The sequence below is a fragment of the Pleurodeles waltl genome, chromosome 5 (genome assembly GCF_031143425.1).
Source record: "Pleurodeles waltl isolate 20211129_DDA chromosome 5, aPleWal1.hap1.20221129, whole genome shotgun sequence".
Classification (NCBI taxonomy): Eukaryota; Metazoa; Chordata; class Amphibia; order Caudata; family Salamandridae; genus Pleurodeles; species Pleurodeles waltl.
In genome coordinates this window covers 969623249-969643248 of record NC_090444.1, presented here as the reverse complement: position 1 = coordinate 969643248, position 20000 = coordinate 969623249, and the positions used below count along the sequence as shown (strand labels likewise).

General features: G+C 41.2%; 1 protein-coding gene across 1 annotated transcript in view; it reads right to left on the bottom strand.

The window, feature by feature from the left end:
- GEMIN6 (gem nuclear organelle associated protein 6) overlaps nt 1-20000 on the bottom strand; it is a 59182-nt gene that overhangs the window by 12274 nt on the left and 26908 nt on the right. Inside the window, exon 2 of the mRNA XM_069235105.1 lies at nt 14873-15024. Coding sequence (XP_069091206.1) covers nt 14873-15000 — 128 coding nt within the window. The 5' untranslated portion in view covers nt 15001-15024. The remainder of the gene's footprint in view (nt 1-14872; nt 15025-20000) is intronic.

The window sequence follows — 20000 nt, the reverse complement described above, 5'->3', positions numbered from 1 at the left end:
TATAGTTAAAAAAACGTAACTTCATACCTGCCAACTTCCAGAAAAATCTCATGGATTGGGCGGTTGGCAGATCAGGTGCCTTGGAAGGGGTACAGCCTTGTGCCAAGAAGCACATAAGTGGCACTTTTGCCCCAAGCACGGCCCCAAACACCCACCTCTTAAAAAAAACGTTTAAAAAGCCTTCGAAAAGGAGCTGAAAAACCCACCGAGAATATTTTGCTGCGTTGATCCGTGTAAGTTAAAGAGGCTAAGGGAAGTCATCTCCCTTACTTTCTGTGAATTGACACAAAGTTACTGCTGAATTTTTTTGCAATTTTTGTTTTCAACACAAAATTTGGGTAACAGATGGTCATTTAAAAAAAAAAAAAAATTTGCTTAAGACAGGCTGGGCTTTTTTCTAACTAGGAGGAGAAGTTACAAAGCTATAAGAAAATAATCTTTTTGAGAATGTAAAATAGAACCTGAGTAGACCTGATCTTAAGTGTACCAATGTATTTACAACTTATGAGCTAACACACTTTTCAGAATTTTCAACTCAACAATCATAATAACAGCCTTACCCTCTTTCCAACTGAGACAGATATTCATTTTGTATCAATCCTGATCAACTATCTTTTAATCATCTCACTTTTAGCATTATCTTTGTGTTCACCCACAGTTTTAAATTCCTGTCTCTTTTACTTCTAAGGTTTTTTTCTTGTAGTATGATTAACTGCTTGCCCTCCATAACCGCTCTTTTGATCAGCCATACTATGTTTGTATCTTTCACCAATCTCGTCGTAGACTTCCAAAACTACCAAATACCTGACCTCCATGAAAATATAAATGCTGAGCTTTTCAAAAGGAAAAGACCTGCTTTCTACGGACTAGGAGTAGGATTCTCTTACTTTAAATCAAGCACTAGAATTGTTGGTGCATGATCAAATAAAGGTGAGTATTTCTAGATGCAATCTCTGATTGTTCCACAATTGACCCATCTACTAAAAATAATCAATTCTAGAATAAGAAGTGTGGGAAGCAAAAAATACAGTTCAATGTTTTTGAATTGATTCCTTTTTCAATAGCAAAAGAGCAGCTGTCCACTTCAATCAATGAAACAGGATTTATGGAGCACAGCTAATCAACAGGGTGTCCAGGCACTGGGAACGTAACTGCTAAGGGGTTCAGTTGAATAGCCAATCTTTTCCAATTCCAGAAGAGAGGATGAGGTCCATAGGTGAAGGGGGGAGATTGTTCCAAGACTTTGCCGCTAGATAGGAGAAGAAGCGTACTCAGGTGGACGCAGGGGTAAAAGGATGGGCGCATGGGGGTGCGCAAGGGAGAGGGAAGCAGAGTGCAAGTGTCTGGAGGGTTAGGAGTTCAGGTGGTGGTTGATGTATGCTGGTTCTGGATTGTGAAGAGCCTTGTAGATGTGAATCAGCATTTTAAATTGACATATCTTCTGAATCGGGAGCCAGTGGAGCTTCTTGAGGTGGGAAGTGGTGTGGGTCCATTTCGTGAGGTTGAGGAGGAGTCTGGCTGCTGAATTCTGTATGGTCTACAGTCTCTTTATGAGGTGCATGGTGATTCCTACACAGTGTGTGTTGCTGTAGTCCAGCCCGCTGGTTACTAGGGTTTGAGTAACGGTTCCTCTAGTGTTGATGGGGGAGCCATTTGAAGATCATACAGAGCATGCAAAAGGTAAGGAAGCAGGCAGAAGAAAATGTTTGATCTGATTTTTCATGGTGAGCTTTCTGCCCAGGATGATGCTAAGGTTGCGAACATGGTCTGTCAGAATGGGAGCTGGTCCTAGTTCAGTAGGCCACCACTAGTTCACAAACTAGTATAGTCTTCATCAAGAAAAGATGGAAGCAAAATGTTAAAATCTATATATAGCAAAGTAGAAAGTATAACCTTGAGTATCTATCTTTTCTTGTGCACCATCATGTAGAGTCAATTAAGCAACACTATTTGGAAGATCTAAATCATGAAGCAATATGTCTTGCATTGATCATCAACTGGAATATGATCCATCGCTTGAACATGCAAAATCTTAACACCTAAAAATATATGATTAGCTACAAAAACACCTTGTTTCAGTGACTTCAGAATCATGATGGAAATATGTACTTACCTATAACATTAGAACTCTATCAGGTGCTTCTTCATTAAATTAAGCACTAGAATAACTGTCCTCATGCAGGATACAGCAACACATAAATGGAGGAAAAAAGACTATCTAAAGAAAAAAATGAAACAGCTTTGTAAAGGTAACAATGAATGCTTTGTGTCAAGACAGGTACTTTCTCTTAACCATCCCAATGACTGCTCCTACTTTTTGCGTACTGTAATGCCTGAGCACGCTGAGAGCCCCTAAGGAGGTCATAAAGGAGGACTGAAAGTGCTCTGCTTGCTGCAAGTACTAGTACTGGGGATACTAAACACTATTTAAAAAAAAAAGTACATGGGGAGTGGCTATACAAGTGGTAGTATAGCAGTTTCTCACCCCTGCTTCAAACAGGTTTTCAAGGTCCACGCCTGCAGGACACTGCAAATAATATTTCTGAGCGGAGGAAGGACTGTAACAGAGAATGCAGGATTCTCACAGGGAGAGGAAAACGAGTAATCCTAGTACCTAGCAACAGATCATTCACCTTGTGTATCCTGTAATAGCGAGAGATGTTCAGTCTTAGTAGACATGAGAGAAGAAGCAACAGCATGAATGGTCTGTGCCTTGCCTCTGAACCAATGGACGCAGGTAGATGACATCGCTAGCAGGATAGAGCAGTGTAGATAGGCAAAAACATTTTCGCAATCTACCTGTGAAACCCTCTACCATTTTTTTTATTTTTTTACTAACTGCTCTTACTCGGGCTAACTCCCAATGTTACCAATCTCAAAGCATTCCCTATCATTCTTATCAACTGCTTAAATTTCTTTGATGCCAGGCTAAAAGTTGCCTTTTATATTGTGATGCTTGCGCAATCACCTGTGCAGGGACTGCAGTAACACGTGGTGTTATCTTTCTTGCACCAGGCTATTATCTGGTACAATGAAATTTGAACCGTCCATTAAATGTCAGGATGTCAAACTTGCCAACCTTCAAAACATAAGCCTGGTATTTATCAGGTTATGTTGTTTCTGATGCTGCAACCACTGAAATCTGCATGCTATTTCCTGGAAAGTCAGAATAGGTAGTAGTTATTGTAACTACTAAATTGTATCACATTAATGTTGGTTTTTATCTGGTGCAAGAATAACGGCATCTGGCAAAGGTCACTTGTACTATGGCCCTTTGACTCACAAATGTACACCTTTTTTCTCCTATCACTCAGTGGCATTTGTTGTACCTGCATCATCAGAAGAAGGGCTAGTGTGTCATCTGACCAGGGCAGAGTCTCGAGAAGAAGCTCCGGTTGGCAGAATTATAGGAGGCAGTCCATGCCATGGCTCCATGAAAGACTCCAGGCCCGGACAGGCTTCCGGTAGAGTACTCCCGGATGTTTACTGGGCTACTGATACCCTGCCTACTGAAAATGCTTAAAAAATCCGTGCACAATGGTTTGCTACTGCGATCTATGCAGGAGGCCCAGACTGTCATACTCCAGAAACCTTGTAAGGATCCCATTGACTCCAGGTCCTATTGTACCCAGTCTATGCTGGATGTTGACATTAAGATCCTGGCAAATGCCCCGGCAATGCGATTTGGTTGGGTGGTAACCCACCTGGAACATGAGGACCAGTGCAGTTTTATGCCTGGTAGGAGGGACGCAGATTAATCTGCAAAGGCTGTCCCACGGGCACTATTCAGTGACAGGCAGGGACCTAAGGACACGGTGGTGAAGTTAGATATTAAAAAAAGCCTTTGATACTCTCTGCTGGGACTATCTTTGGGAAGGGCTACGGAGGAAGAAGCTGGAGCCAGTGCTTCTCTCGTGGGTATGGTTGCTCTATGCCTAATCCGTAGCACGAGCCCAAACTAGTAATGTGGTGTAGAGTGTTTGCCTATCGAGCACGGAAGGGTGCACCTTGGCACCGCTCCTCTTCGCTGGGGTGATGGAACCCTTGGCGATTTGGTTGTGTCGCAACAATGCTCGGTGGGGTGTTGTTGTGGGAGTGCGTACCCACATTGTTTCCCTACACACGGACTATGCGTTTATTTATGTTCTGCATTTTAACTGGAAGACAAGAGGGGGGTTGGCTAATTGTGTAATCTCTTTTTGCTGGGGTTGGGTGCTATCTTCTGTCCTCTTTTTGCTCTGTGCTATCTGTTGGTGTACTCAGATTGCACAAAGAGCAGATTGCGTGAGGGTGTTTCCGGCTGGCTGGGGGGATTGTGACAATGCGCACCGCCATTTTTGTGTGTGGCCGCATTCTGGTGTTTAGAATTCACTCAGATCACATGGTCAATTACCTACTATAAAGAGGTAAGGGCGCAGCGCAGATGCTTTCTTCAGAAACATCATTGATATCTTCAATTTACTAAAGACTGAACACATTGATTTTCTCTTCAACTCTGAGACCTGGCCGAATGAGACCTCCACGCCAGATCTGCAGATTGCTCTGCCACAGGCATACTCTTGTTTGCAGCTAGATAGGGTCGGGAAAAGGGGCGGAGGGATTGCCGTTATCTTTAAGAAAATGTTTAAGTGCAATTGTTTCAAAATGGAAGAGCTGTTAGTGGCTGAAGCCTTGGGCTTCAGTTTAGCGTGTGATGGCCAATGATCCTTTTCTGGGGCCCTAGTTTATCGTCCCCCTGGGTAGCCAGGAGATTTTCATGCCTCTTTGTCCTTGCCCTACCTTTCAAATGTGTCATGTATGCAAATTATACTCGGCTTGGTGATTTTAATTTGAACTTGGACAAGAGAGAGGAACCTTTGTTGACTCATTTTTTGGAAGTAGTGTCTTCTTTTAACCTTAGTCAGGTTTCTATGGGTGCTACACATAGAGCTGGGCATGCTATTAATGGGATATTTTTGAATGCCCCTATGACGTGGGAATCCCCATTGCCAGTGTTATTGTCTGACTATTTTATCGTGCGTTTCCTGGCAGTTTGGTTCTGCTAAGGAACCCTACCCCCACATGCTTAGGTCCAAGGACAGGGCTTGGGGTAAGGTTATTGTGGAGGACATTAGAAGTATACTGCTGGATTCTAAACCTGAATTGTCAGGGTCTGTTTTTGAGAAAGATATGATTATTCAGAGGTGGCTTGGGACGACAGATGAGCTGGCTGCTCCTTTGAAAAGAAATAGGCAGACAACAAAATCTTGCTTGACTCTCTGGTTTTCCGCTGGCTTAGTTCAGGAAAGGGCTGCTTGTATGAACTTGGAGAGAAAGTGGCGAAAACACTATTTGGATCCAGATAAGGCCACTTATAGAGAAGCAATACGTAACTATCAAAAATATTAAGAGAGCTCATCGCTTCATCTATGAAAATTGCATTGAAGAAGCAGACAATGACAGCAAGGAGATCTTTAAAGTTATGTCGTTGTTTACTGATCTTAAAAAAAATCTCCTATCCTTTTGAGCTAAGCCAAGAGTTAGGTACTCATTTGAGCAATTTTTTTTTTTTTGAGTATAAGATTCTCAAAATCCAGACTAATATCTCCGGGTTAAAATACTTATCTGGCCAGTTAGATCTGGAATGGGCAATTTTTTTGCCCTCTGGATCTGACTATCATTTTCTGCCCCTACAGTGGAGGATGTTGTGTCCGCCTTCTCCATTTGTAAATCCAGCTATCCTTCTGATCTCATCCCCCACCGGTGGCTGAAGTTAATTGCTGGTATTATTGGCCCTATTTATCGCAACTTGTTTAGCTCTTTGCTTCAAATGCGGACCCTCCCTAGGGAGTGGAACCAAGCTAATGTTATCCCAATCCTCAAAAAGGCCAATGCAGACCAGGTATCCCTGGCTAATTTCAGACCGATCTCTCTACTTCCTACAGTAGCTACGAGTTTAGAAAAATTGGTTAACCAACAGTTAACTGCCTTCTTAGATGAGAATAATTTACTACATCCCTCCCAGTTTGGGTTTAAGTCACGTCACAGCACCGAGGCAGCACTACTTGAGGTGTTGAAGTCCATTCATAATTCATTGCAGCTTAGACTCTGGCCTCAATGTGGCTCTGGTGCTGCTCGACCTGCCAGCCACATTTGACATGGTCAACAATGACATCTTGTTTAACAGGCTGAAACACATGGGTGTGACTGGCTCGGCCCTGGACTGGTTGAGTTCCTTCCTGTTGCACAGAGAGCAGGTAATATGGATGAAGCCTTACGCTTGTGATGTGCGAAGTGCCTCAAGGCTGCTCCCTTAGCCCTAGTCTTTTTAAGATCTTATATGGCGCCGTTAGCGTTTCTGGTAAAATCTTTTAATATCAGTTTCATATCTTATGCAGATGACACTCCGCTCCTGCTCTCGTACGAGGGTGACTCATCTGAGGCAAAAGTGGCCTTTGCTAATTTTATGGAGGCAGACCTTGACTGGTTGCAGGTTAACAAGCGTCAATGTAATCCCGATAAGAGGGAGATCTTATTGTTTGGTCGTAATCCTTTTCCAGGATGGTTGGGAGCATGGCCTAGGACTGCCCCTGTCCCCCTCACCCACATTGGAGCAGGCCTAGAAAAGTCATAAAATTGTTACTAGACCTGCAGGTCGAGTAACTTAAATAATCTTCTAAGCATAACTGTAATGTACTTGACCCATAAACAGGTCTCACATTTTGTGATCCTAGGCAATTATTTTATTTTACAGAGTCGCCTTTTCCTTCGTTCTAACATGAGTGCACCTTCAAATGTGAGTTCAGCATTTCTCCTGCATAAAAAAACCTCTCTGTTTGATTAAATAGACAAAGCATGTGCTCCGTGTATAATAAGAATCTAACCCAAATGTAGGGTACACATGATCCGTGACTTGTCCTTAGTTTACTAATAGCAGTGCCATCAGGGCTGAAGTATTTCCAAGTTTGTTTAAACACTCACTTTTAATAAATATACCACTAAAGCATGATGTGGTATCACATAGTAATTTACAGACAGTAAATTTCCAAGAAATGCCCACAAACCTTCCAACTAGCCAGCAGCTTTACAGATAAAATTATGTAGCATATTAACATTCTGTGAAAACCAGGTTTCAGGAAAAATGTATCATTTGCACATCACCAGGTAAAGTGTTCTTATTTGTTTTCATCCAATTAAAAAAAAAAAAAAAAAAAAAAAAAAAAAAAAAAAAGTCTTTCACAGCTACATGTATTTTGAAATGTTTTTACAGTTGACTTGGTTATATAAAATGTTGTGTGTTAAGAAAAATCCACACAGCCTTTCATTTCACAGTTTTCACAGCAGGTCAGACAGGTCACCTTATAAAATCCTGGATCTCTGCAGTCAGAATAAAAAAAGACAAACTGACTTTTGGCCTTTGTCTCTGAACACAGAGCAAATCAAACAAGAACAAGATTTAAAGGCATTTTTTCGCTTTCTGACTGAACATAACACCACCTGTTCTTTGTCAACTCGTCAGAAGAGGCGAGGAGGTCTTAAAAATAGCTTGCCTGATAAAATAAGACTCGCCATAGCAAGTGGGCGAGTAAATTTTTTTAGGCCTGTGGAGGCTAGGAATCTGGGAGAGATATTTGATTCTAAGCTTTCATTGGGCGCTCAGGTATCTGCTATACTCAGATCCTGCTACTGGATCCTGCGCATGCCGAAAAAAATTAGTGCAGTTTCTTCCACACTCTGCCCAGGGCCCTGATCTTCTCAAGACTGGATTACACCAATGCCCTTTACCTGGGATCGCTAGCCTATTTAACCAATCGACTACAGGTGATGCAAAATATGTCTGTCTGTCTTTTGTTCAAACCACCTAGGGCAGCGGGTGTGTCCGCCTTTTGCGAAAAATTGCATTGGCTGCCAGCGAGTCAATATGTAATTTTCAAATCTCTAATTCTGGCTTATTATGACTTTCATAATAAAAGGCCTAGCGCCCTTAATAAGAGGGTAATAAAACATATTCCAGTGCACCCACTCCAGGCTAGTAATGCAAACATTGTGGTAGTCCCTTGCTTGAAAAGGCTTCGCCTGAGAGGTTTTTCTTTTATCATGATTACTGCTAAGTTATGGAATCAGCTTCCCTCACATTTAAGGTCGGTCTTGGCCAAGGATTTAAAAAAAGAAAAAAGAAAAAAAAACTGAAAACCTATTTGTTTAGAAACGAGCTTAGCGCTGGCACACTCTATGTAGAGTAGCTGTGCGCTTTACAAGTATCTGTCATTCACTCATTCTGCACCCAGACCGCTAGGCGAGTGCGTTGTTGGAGATTGTGACAGCATTTGGTGAGGTCTCAGGTTTGTGAGTTACTGTCAAGTCAGTGCTTTTCCCTCTAGCAGGGCTGGTGCCCCTGATGTGGGCAAGTAAGTCGAGTAAACTGATACTGGAGCTGTTGCAGTTGGATACAAGGCTGGGAGGACTGGGTCTACCGGACCTGTGGATGTACCATTTTGCTGGACTGTTACAATACTCTGCAGTAGTGCGCAGATGGCCAGAACGGGGAAAAGGCGCTGCTCAAGGAATGGAGTACCAGGGCGGACATCCCTGGGTACCTGATGAGGGGGACCAGGATGACTACCCATTTGTGATCAGACTAGGAACAGGAGATCACGCACATGCCTCGTAGTCCCCATATGCCAGGTAGTTGTCCCTCAAATGGTTGCTATGTTCTAACAGATACAGTCCGTGATGGACCTAACGCAGTGGCACGAGGAGGGAAGCACCACAGCTGGTGACTTATGTTAATTGCACCTTCCTCACTCAGCACAGGTCCATGGTTTGACAGCAACGCCTGATTCAAGCTAACCCAATCTCATTACTTGCACTGGACCTATTTAACTCCTCAGCGGTTGTGTAGGTTTGCCACCTACCCTAGATGTGAGGTAGAGCTACATACATTCCTACACGACATGGGAATGTGATAACTTGCAGAGTTACAGGCATGGGGGGGATGCTTGTCCTGCGGGAGATCACGCAGGTCCAGGTGGAGGCCTTGATCAAACACTGCCTGTTGGGTGTCTTACCAACCTCTAAAAGGGGGACTTGGGTGAAACACATGTTCTTGTTGCTGAGTGTTAGTGTCAGTGTTCCCAAAGCAAAGCCTCGCCATCCACTGTGCGTATACTAGCCTGCCTGCGCTGAGCTGATGGTTGGCGGACCTGCGCAAATGGGGAGTGACAGATGAGCAGAGGTTACAACTGGTATGCAGAGATAAGAATGCGGAGAGAGACTTGGAAATGGGGGAGATATGTTGGAATGCTTGGTAGCTGAAGGGCACCAGTCCACTTCGACTGAGCACAAGCTTGATAGTGCCGATGGTGAATACATAGGAATGGTCCTCAGAGTTTTGTGTTGTGTGTCTGCACACGTGTGTGGCTGTTGGAGGTCTGAAACGCAGACTCCGTGGGTGGGGCTCTGGAGATCCTTGTGCCCCAACCCCTTTTTTTCAAACCCCCCCTCTCCTGGGATGTGGGCTTCCACCTCCTGATTTTTCCTCGCTCCACGCTTTCCCCTCTTCTCTCGAAGACAGATTAGGGGCCCGGAAAAGGAGTTACAACAATGGATGTGTGCTGGCACTTTGCCACTGTTGTCGGTCTATTTTTTGTTAGTCTTTTTTTTTTTTTTAACAACAGTTTGATCAAGAAAAATGCAGGTATGGCTTCGCTTGTTGTTAACCAGTTATATACTGGGGATGTGTTTGGGTGCCAGACTGGCTGAGCCTATGGGTACTGGCTCCTCAGCTCCAAATTGTAGATGATACTTCAAATTGTTAATTTTGAATGCCGGCTGTTTTAACTGTGATGCATTGCTTTCTGTGATACCGACATATGTTCTGCACTGTACAGATATGTGTTATGCCAATGCTAATAAAAACACGTTTTTTGGAGAAAAAAAGTGTGTGTTAATGTCCCTAATAATAACGGAGTATTAAATGGCAGGCAGCAAATCCCTACACATCAACTTTCATTGCAATAAATAAAAACAACTAAACTTTAAACAAAACACAAGCATAGGAGAAATCAAACAGTATGCACAAAACAATCTCACTCATCCCTTTGGTCACCTTACATGTGTAAAGGTATGTAACCCCAAATTCCAGATGCATCCACCCCCAGTCCTAACAGTTTTAATAACATAATATCTAAAGGCCTAATGAATTCTGACCACCCAACCCCTTTCCAACAGAACCCTCTCTCTGCTATAACACCTGCTGTAACCTTAAGGTGATTTTCTTTTATCATACTCTTTTCCTTTCCCCTGGTTAGCACAACTTTCTCTTAAGCAAATCATCTTCCAAATTTGCATTCACCTACTCCATGTTCCATCTCACTCAACTTGGACACACACTTGCGTTTGCTCCCTTTCACTCATGAACAGTCCTAAAAGAACGAGTGCCAGGACAATATACATTGTCATACAGTAGCCATGATTCAATTTTTCCAATTCAACCCATTGATCCGAGTTAACTGGATAGTTTATCTTACCATAATGTTGAACCTCGCCACCATCCCATTAGTTTCTGGGTTATTAAAAATTGTTGTGTTTTATACCCTACTCTGTCAGTTCTCTGAAACCCTCCATCTCACTAGACTTGAACTGGACTCCATTGTCTGTCATGATGGAAACCAGTAGCCTCTTTGTCCTACACACCCAACAAAGAAATTTGATTACATCAAATGTGCCCATGTTACTTACCCATGTAGCTTAGTCTACCACAAGAACATATGAATGAGCACCATAAAACAACCTTGACTAGTGTTCCTGTTAATGGACCCACTATGTAAAAGGACACTTTTCCCAGGGCTTCGATTGAAAACTGCTGCAAACTAACGGAGTTCTGGTACACAGACCTTATCAATGCAGCAATATTTTGCGTAAACCTTCACCAGCCACTCTACATCAGCAAGGAAGTGGAATTCCTATTGCGCGACGCCCGCCCGGGACATATTGTTTGAGATCAAGGGCAACAAGTTTTAATGTTTATTTTGTCCTTGGGGCAAGTAGACCCAACACCCTGCAGTACAAACCCTTTGGCTGCCAGTTTACAGAGAAGGGAACTGTCTGAAGTTGAGATAATACGTGTGTTCATATGTTAATGCTGTTCAAGGTTGTATTTAGGGTTCATTAATGAAAAGCCGTCATTATTAAGGTGAGCGCTGTAAATAAATGTTTTAAGGTTACACTGCACTACTGACAGTGGTTCCAGGGAAAAAAAAAAGTGTACAAACATGTTTGAAATGTTTAACAATCTGAGGCTGAGTATAATGCTTCAAGAACACGCTCTGATTAGATGCAAATATTTGCAGAAGCTTGTAAGCAAGACTGATGATTCTTTGCTTTCAAAATAAAATGTTCAGAAAAAAATGCAATAGGAAAAGAAAGTTTCACTACTATGAAATTTTAGGTGCTATTTCATTGAAGCGTCAATTAGTAAAATGATTGATGCATGTTAGTATTTTTTAAAAATATTCCTAACGGGAAATCAGTGTAACTATTTTCAACACAATTACAGGAAGCATGAAAACAAACGAGCACTGGCAAAGCCAACCAATCCAACATTATTTGAGAGTCTTTTGGTTTTGTCAATGCATGTCTTGTTTTGATATGGCTTTTGTGACACTTTATTGTTGTGGGAGTTGCCAGGTCTTCACCATGTTAACAAACACTGTCAAAAAGAAACAAATGTTTTTGGTCTCAAAAACCACACATTGCCACCAGTGGTGTAACAAAGGCCCTGCAGCTCCCCTCTAGGGAGCTCCCTCAGCACAAGCCCTGGTTGAGTCTGGGGGAGGGAGGCTCCATCTTCTTTGTAGGGGATCCCTCCAGCTTAACTACCATAATAGTTCCTGACACTGAACAAAACTACTTTGTGTGCCAATATGCTCCTTGTGGAAGAGCAGAATGTGATCACTCACAGTGATAGAGAAACAGAAGTTTAATAAAAAACAAAATGTCTTTGTTAACACCAGACCTAATTAGGGACTCAATTCTTAAAGAAAGTCAGAAAAGTCCACCCATGGTATATATCTTCGAATTAGTGGCTTTCACAAAATGCACAAGAACTTCAAGAAGTAGACCCGGAAATCATACTCCTAGAAAATATGTGTGAACTGTATTTTAGCACAAGCAAATATGCAAGTGTAGATTTGCTCATGTGAAAATCTACTGAGCGTTTACAAGTTCACTTTCCCATGCCTGGAAGAATATCATCTTCTGCCGTTGTCAGGAGTACATTTCAACCTTTCTCATTTTGAGAAAAGATTAGAGAAGAGCTGGTGAAAATCCTTAAGACATGCAGGTTAATAGGTTTGCAGACTCAGAAGGCATTCCATCCCTGGAACTATTGCTTACTGCTTTCTCTAGCCTCAGTATGTAGATCTGCGGCAAGGTGGCAAAAGAAGGAAATTGCTATAGTAGGGATTGAAATTGCAAGTATTCAAGCCCTACTATAGTAGTAACCCTGGCATAATCACAGAGGCTATTATCAGAGCTCTTACATAATGAGATTGCTGCCATAATTTGTCACTGCACTACATGGCACCAAAGGGACAAGCACATTTTCTTTATAGGACAAGTATATTTAAGAAGCAACCTGTCCCATGGACTAGTAGGTATTTTCATAAATTCCACACCCCTGGTCAGACAACCAATCATCTATCTTTCTTCTTTCCTTCATTTTCACAATATCCAAATGCACTACATGAGCTCATTCTAATAATTAGGATAATCAATCCTGTTTCCCTAAACAACAGACCCTTATTAAATGCCAATCGGCTTTCACCATCCAGTAGTGCTTACAACTCTTCCAATCAATTTTCTCTCTATCCACCTGCTAAATGACTGCCTAAATTCTTGCAAAAAATACCCCCTGCCACTCTAGTTCTGTAGCTATCTCACACTGATCTGTTCAAATACATTTTGGACATTCTGATTGTACTGGACACCTGGCAAAGATTAATGTTTTTGTCTTTTTAAAAGGTTAGAAAACGTATTTAGATTAGAGTGTGCTTGCAGTGTTAGATTATACAAAAATAGATAACAAAATAAAACAATATGAAAGATCACGTCTGAAACCACCAAGGTCTTGTGGCATGCAGATCTTTTCCCTATTAGCAAGGACACTTGTGAAAGTAAGAAAAAATGAAACTTTTGACAAGGGCGCAACAATGAATTTAAATTTCTCAAGAATACTGAAGAAGCTGGTGTATGACTAACTGAAGGCTAGAAAGGCAGCTGAAGATGAATGTACTGGCAACGTAGCGAACTGCTGTTAGTGATGCACTGAATCTAAAATTTCCAAAGAACTACGGTGCCTATGAAAGCAATATTATTCATGTAATAATCGCAAATGTATAAGTTCAAAGGAGTGTTTTAATGGATAATATCAACCAACATATACAAAGATCACTGTAAGGTGAGCAAATTGCAAACCGAGGAGAAAGTGATAAGTGTTCAGGCAAGATACATATGTGTAATTTATGCAATGTTCGTATCACAATATAAAAATACAGCCCATTTGTTACAAATAAAACTTATCAGGCCAGGTCTGTGTTAACTGTTGATGCAGTTTCGATCCCCTATAATTGTAGGTTCATCATCAGGGATAAGGATTCAATGTAGGCCAGATTTGGTTTTAAATAAAAACAACAACAAAAAATGAAAAACATAGAAACAAGCTACAATAATAATGGTTGTGACACAATTGAGAATAAACTAGCGCATTAGTCTTCAAAGGTCTTATTTACATATGGGGAAAGGCTACAAATCTCGAAATGGGAACATAAGGAGGAATCTGAGAAACAGAAACAAAGTAACAAATGTCTAGTTGGATGGAGGACCCACAGTCGAGGTGCAAATAAAGTAATTATGGAGGAGGAGAACTGGCCATAAAGAGTTCACCTTTTATAAATAGCACATTGCATACACTGGTAAGCACTCCTGCTTAATTCCTTCATGTGCACCTCTATTGTGGGTCTTCCATTCACTATACATAAGTTACATACTGGTTGTGCAGAAGGCCCACCACAAACCTCAAACTTGAAAGCAGCAAGCCACTTTAGAAAAGACCAGTCTGTCAGAACCCAATGCACAAATAAACACTTGCTCCACTGGACAAAATAAATATATACTTTAACATGTAAAGCAAATTTGTCATCATAACATACAATAGCAGCAATAATTAATAAAATATCAACTTCACAAAGCATTATGAAACTATTCCACATTCATTTCATTTAAAGATAAATTATGCACACTGCAATATGTTGGAAGTCAAATTCTTCCACTCGCTTTCAATTCAACCCTAAACTAGACAGGAAGAAACGGTTGATGCAATTGTCTTGATGATCTTCATTCATACTCTTGGTTGTCAGCTCAATCTAGCAGACCGGGCCATCCAGGCAAATTCTACTGTGTTTAGGAAATGGTAAGGGTCTTCTGAAAATTTACCAATTGCCCCACTTGCTGAATGTGTATGGGTCATCATTTTATATGTGTTCTGCTACATACAAGTTTAAGGAGTGAGCAAATGTCCTGAATGTGGGACAACTCTGGTACTGATCTAGGGCACACCCTCACAATATTGACAGAAATACGAATGAATGTGATGTAAGTCATGAATCTGTAAGAACCCAAAATTCTTAACTTCCAAGCTTCTTGTAATTGTAGAAATCCGAACACTACTACCAGAATGTAATAGTTTTAATACATAGCATACCCCTTGTGAAGTAAGTTACTTAATTAACACGTCTCACGATTCACACTCATTACATGATTCTGGTCATTATTCAGACTGGTATTTTATAGGAGCAAACTAATCGTAGCACTGAAATATGAATTGTGAACTTACTTTGCAGACACTGGATCAGTTGTTAGAACCCAGCCTTGATACTCATTTTTTTCATCTGCGGTGACTTTAACTTCCTTGTTGATATAATCTTGCCATTCCAGTGGTGTTTTATTGCACCACTCTGCCATAGTTCAATCTTGGCACAAAGTTTGCTGAAGAAAAAAGAGGATATACCAAATTCAAAACCTTTAGACATCATCCATTTTATGAACTGGCAACCATCAATAGTGCACCATTTCAGCATAATTGTGGAAACCAGACAATGTTGTATTACCAATGTTTTGAAAAACTATTGCTGAAGTGGAAATGTATCAGGCAATGCTAGTTTGCTTTGGCCCACAATGAAAACAGAATGGCTTGAGCTTGAGCTTACTAAATGTGTTGAATTGTAAACTGATGGTACAGCATTGCCGTGCAATAATTACTTTTTTTTTTTTTTTTTAATATTCGGTCAACTTTACCCAACTCAATACATCATATTATGACATAGTCAACGTTCTTCTATCATGGAATTTATGAAAATTTACAGGTTTCTCTGTTAGGCTGTTCCTTCTTAGAAGAGTCTGTCAAGATTTCTACTATTTCAGAATTTCCAATTTATAGCAGTCTTTAATTTGAAGAGAATGACACTTACCCCCAACTCAGTCTTTCAGATTTTACCAGGAGCATCATCCTTGTGCACCATGCACATATTTATTGACTCTGCTGCTACCCATTCACAAACATGTTTTAACAATGATTCCTCCCACTCTGGACATTTTAAATGTACCCAGGATTTGTATTTCTTTTATTGCGAACAATAACAGAAAATACATGAATTTCTGCTTAAAGTTCACTTTTTTTTTGGCAGCAGCTCCAGTCTTACAAGCATGTCCATGGGATCCTTAGCCCTATGTAGCGAAGAGCAGCTTGTACTCAATCAAGAGATTGTGCTGGGTAATGCACATCTGAGTGCCTTAACATTTTACTGAATAGTCTATGAAGCAGTACCAAAGAAATGTATTTTTGGTATGTGTAAGGATAGTGTTTGACTTTAAACCCATTAGGGGGGACTGTTTAAAATTGTTGGCAATTCATATTCAGGGGTGTGGAATTTATTAAAATATCTACTTGTCCAGGGGACAGGTTGCTTCTCAAATCTACTTGTCCTGTAAAAAGATCCACTTGTCCCTTTGGTGCCATGTAGTGTGGCGACAAATTATGGCAGCAATATCATTATGTAAGAGCTCTTATAATAGCCTCTCTGATTATGCCAGGGCTACTACCATAGTAGGGCTTGAATACTTGCAGTTTCAATCCGTACTGTAGAAATTTCCTTATTTTGCCACCTTTCTGCAGATCTGCATACTGGGGCTGGAGGAAGCAGTAAGCAATAGTTCCAGGGCTGGAATGCCTTTGAGTCTGCAAACCTACTAACCTGCATGTTTTAAAGATTTTCACCAGCTTCTCTCTAATATTTTCCCATAATAAGAAAGGTTGGACATTTACTCCTGACAATGGCAGAATTAGAACTTCTTCCAGGGTTGGGAAGAAAGTGGCTGGAGGGAAAATGAACTTGCAAATGCTCAATAGATTTTCACATGAGCAAATCTACACATCGTATTTACCCATGCTAAAATACAGTTCACAAATATTTTATAGGGGTACGACATATACCATGGGTGCACTTTTGTGACTTTCTTTAAGAATTTGGGGCCACATGTAGGTAGGTTCAGATTTGCGACCCGCAAATTGAGAGTCAGAGCGACTCGCAATTTGTGAGTCGCAAATCCGAATGTAGGATGGTGTCCCTGACACCATCTGTGATTCGCAAGGGCTTCGCAAATGCCCACCTCATGAATAATCATGAGGTGTGTCGCAATTTGCAACCCCTTTGCGAATGGCGGCCCTCACAGGGATGGTGGCCTGCTGGAGACAGCAGACCACCGTTTCTGTGACTGCTTTTCAATAAAGCAGTTTTTTTTTCTTTTTGTAATGCAACCCGTTTTCCTTAAAGGAAAACGAGATGCATTACAAAAACGAAAAATGAAACGTTTTTGTTTCATTTTTTCAGAGCAGGCAGTGGTCCGCAGGACCACTGCCAGCCCTGAATGTTTTTTTACAGTGACATTCACAATGGGGAAGGGGTCCCATGGGGACCCCTTCCCTTTTGCGAAAGTGTTAGCACCCATTTGAAATGGGTGCAGACTGCGATTGGTTTGCGCCCGCGTTCGCAGTCACAAAACAATCCTACATTGCACTGCGAGTCGCAATTAGGAAGGGAACACCCCTTCCTAATTCCGAGTCGCAAACCCGTTTTGCGATTCGGTAACCAAGTTACTGAATCGCAAAACTGGGTTTGTGCATTGCAATGTGCTTTTTGCACGTCACAAACAGCGAAAGTCGCTGTTTGCGACATGCAAAAAGCTACCTACATGTGGGTCTTGGTCCCTAATTAGGTCTGGTGTTAACAAAGACATTTTGTTTTTATTAAACTTCTATTTCTCTCTCTTTCGGCTGGCTTTACTGTGTGTGATCGCATTCTGCTCTTCCACAAGGAGCATATTGGCACACAAAGTAGTTTTGTTCAGTGTCAGGAACTACAGTGGCAATCAGTGACGTAACGAAATTGGAGGGTGCCTGTAGTATGCATAGGAATGTAGAACTCTTGAGAGTGGATTGGAATCTGGTGATGTCATGGCTGAGGTGAGACAGAGAGAGCTTGGTGAGGAGAGGCTGACAGTTGGATCTTGGCTGGATGGGACCTCCTATATATTGGAATAAAGCTTCATCGTGACTACATGCCGTTGTACATCTTTATTTCATCTGGAAGAACATCTTGATTCATTACACTGGCGACGGAGGATGGGATGCGTTTCTTTTAGCCTTCTACATCCTCTAAACGGCTGGTTACATGGAGGTCTCAACAAGGGATTTTGATTCAGAACTCAAGGATTACTAACGGGAGAAGGTGTCTTTTGTTTTTATTGTTCTCCTGTTTTTCATTTTGTCCTTTGAACGCTTGTTTGTTGAGAGGAAGGACCGTGCGCGTTGACTCCCAGCGTGAGTTTTTTTTTTTTTCTTTCTTTCTTAACTAAACAGCTGAGCACGCGCCGGCTCCACGCGAGCGCTTCGTTTGATCTAATCAGCTGGCCTGTGTACGCATTTCTTTAGAAACTGTACAGCGGCGGAGCTTTGGACCTGCACATGAGCTTAACAACAACTGTAACGAACAAGCACTGCGCGCCAGTTTCTTCATGATATAAATATACTGTATATATAAACATTTGTATCATAGCCCTAATCCTACGGAGTTATCTGGATCGGATCAGCTCATATTAACTATAAAGCAACCAGTCAGCTACACGGCAGCTTAAACGCACACACTTCCGCGTCAGCTGTTTCAAGCTCACCAATAGTTTGGCCAATGTATAATGCAGCTATTAAAAGATTAAAAAAAAAAAAAAAAAGGAGGAGACCATTTTTTTTTTCTACCAAGCACAAAGATACGTTTAATATAACTATTATAACGAACTATTTAAGACCTTAAAATTAAGGATTCAGAGACAGGAGCTTGTGAGTTGGAACACAAAATTATGCAGAATGTTACTGCGCCCTCGTTTTTCTTGGCTTTGCCAGGAGAACCGCCTATAAAATGGCAAAAGTGGAAGAAAGTTTTTGAGAGGTACGCAAAAGTGTGTGGTGCATCACTTAGCGTTGAAAGGAAAACTGCATTATTGTTACATTGTTTAGGATCAGAAGGTCAGGAAGTTTTTAATAATCTTCCAGACATATCTGACGAGAACCTAAATTAATATGAGACATGCATAGAAAAGTTGGATAGACATTATATTCTAAAGGTTAGCACCATACTCGAGAGATACCACTTTGGCAGGAGAAACCAGGAAGAGTGTGAAACCGTAGAGAGCTATATTACAGCCCTTAGGAAACTGGCATCATCATGCAAATTTGGGCCACTTTTGGATGAGAGAATCAGGGATCAGTTTATGCTGGGCTGCAACATTGAGAAGGTCAGAGAGGAAATTTGGCAAAAAGATGATCCAACAGAACAAATGTGACTCTGTACATCTCATCAAGAGTCATGGAGACAAACATGAAATCTCTCTGAAACAAAATTATAGGAAGGAACAGAAAAACTTTCAAGGGAAATGTTTTCGTTGCGGTAAGCAGGGCCACATGGCAAATGATAGAAATTGCCCTGCCATTAAAGTAACATGCAATTTGTGCAAAAAGAAAGGTAATTTTGCCAGTGTTTGCAGAACCAAAAGTAGGAAAGGAGGTATCTATGAAGTTAATGATGATTCAAATAACATGGATGGAGATGATTTTGAGTGTGGCCAAATTATTCTCCAAGTCGGCAATGGGAGGCGAGGGCCCATTGATGAAATTCTGGTAGATGGTGAAAGAACAAAGGTTCTTTTTGACTCTGGAGCGAAGATTACCATCATATCAAAAGAGTTCTATTTCGAAAAACTCTTAAACAAAGTTAAGTTATTCAAACCTGATATCACTCCTCGTGTGTATGGTGGAAAACCTATCAAACTGTATGGTTACTTTAGAGGTTTACTGGAATTCAAACACAAGTTGATCAATGCAAAGATCTATGTTTCAAAAGAAGGAGACAGTATCCTGAGTTGGTTTCATCAGAAAGATCTTGGAGTGATACTTGATCCTAATAATGATCCTCCTGTGAAGATCAAAGATCAAGATGAGATAAACGAAATTAAGGAACGTGATGAATCTGTTGTCCAGGAAATTAAAAAAGACAATGACTTTGTGGAGAAACAAAAATTGAAGGTTCCTTTTGTGTTTCAAAACAAATTAGGGTGTCTTCGGAACTATTCTCATCATATACACCTCAAGGAGGGAGCTAAGCCGGTGTGTAGTAAAGTTCGTGGTGTACCTGTGGCCTTGCGTGAAGAAATGAAGGTAGAACTGGAGAGACTTCAGAAAGAAGGAATTATTGAAGAAGTTGAAGGAACTGAATGGTTGGCACCAGTCGTTGCAGCCAGGAAGGCGAATGGCAGTCTACGTTTGTGTGTGGACTTGTGTGTGGACTTGAGAGAACTGAATAAAAATGTGATTGTGGATAGATATCCCCTACCAAACATTTCAGATATGTTAATGT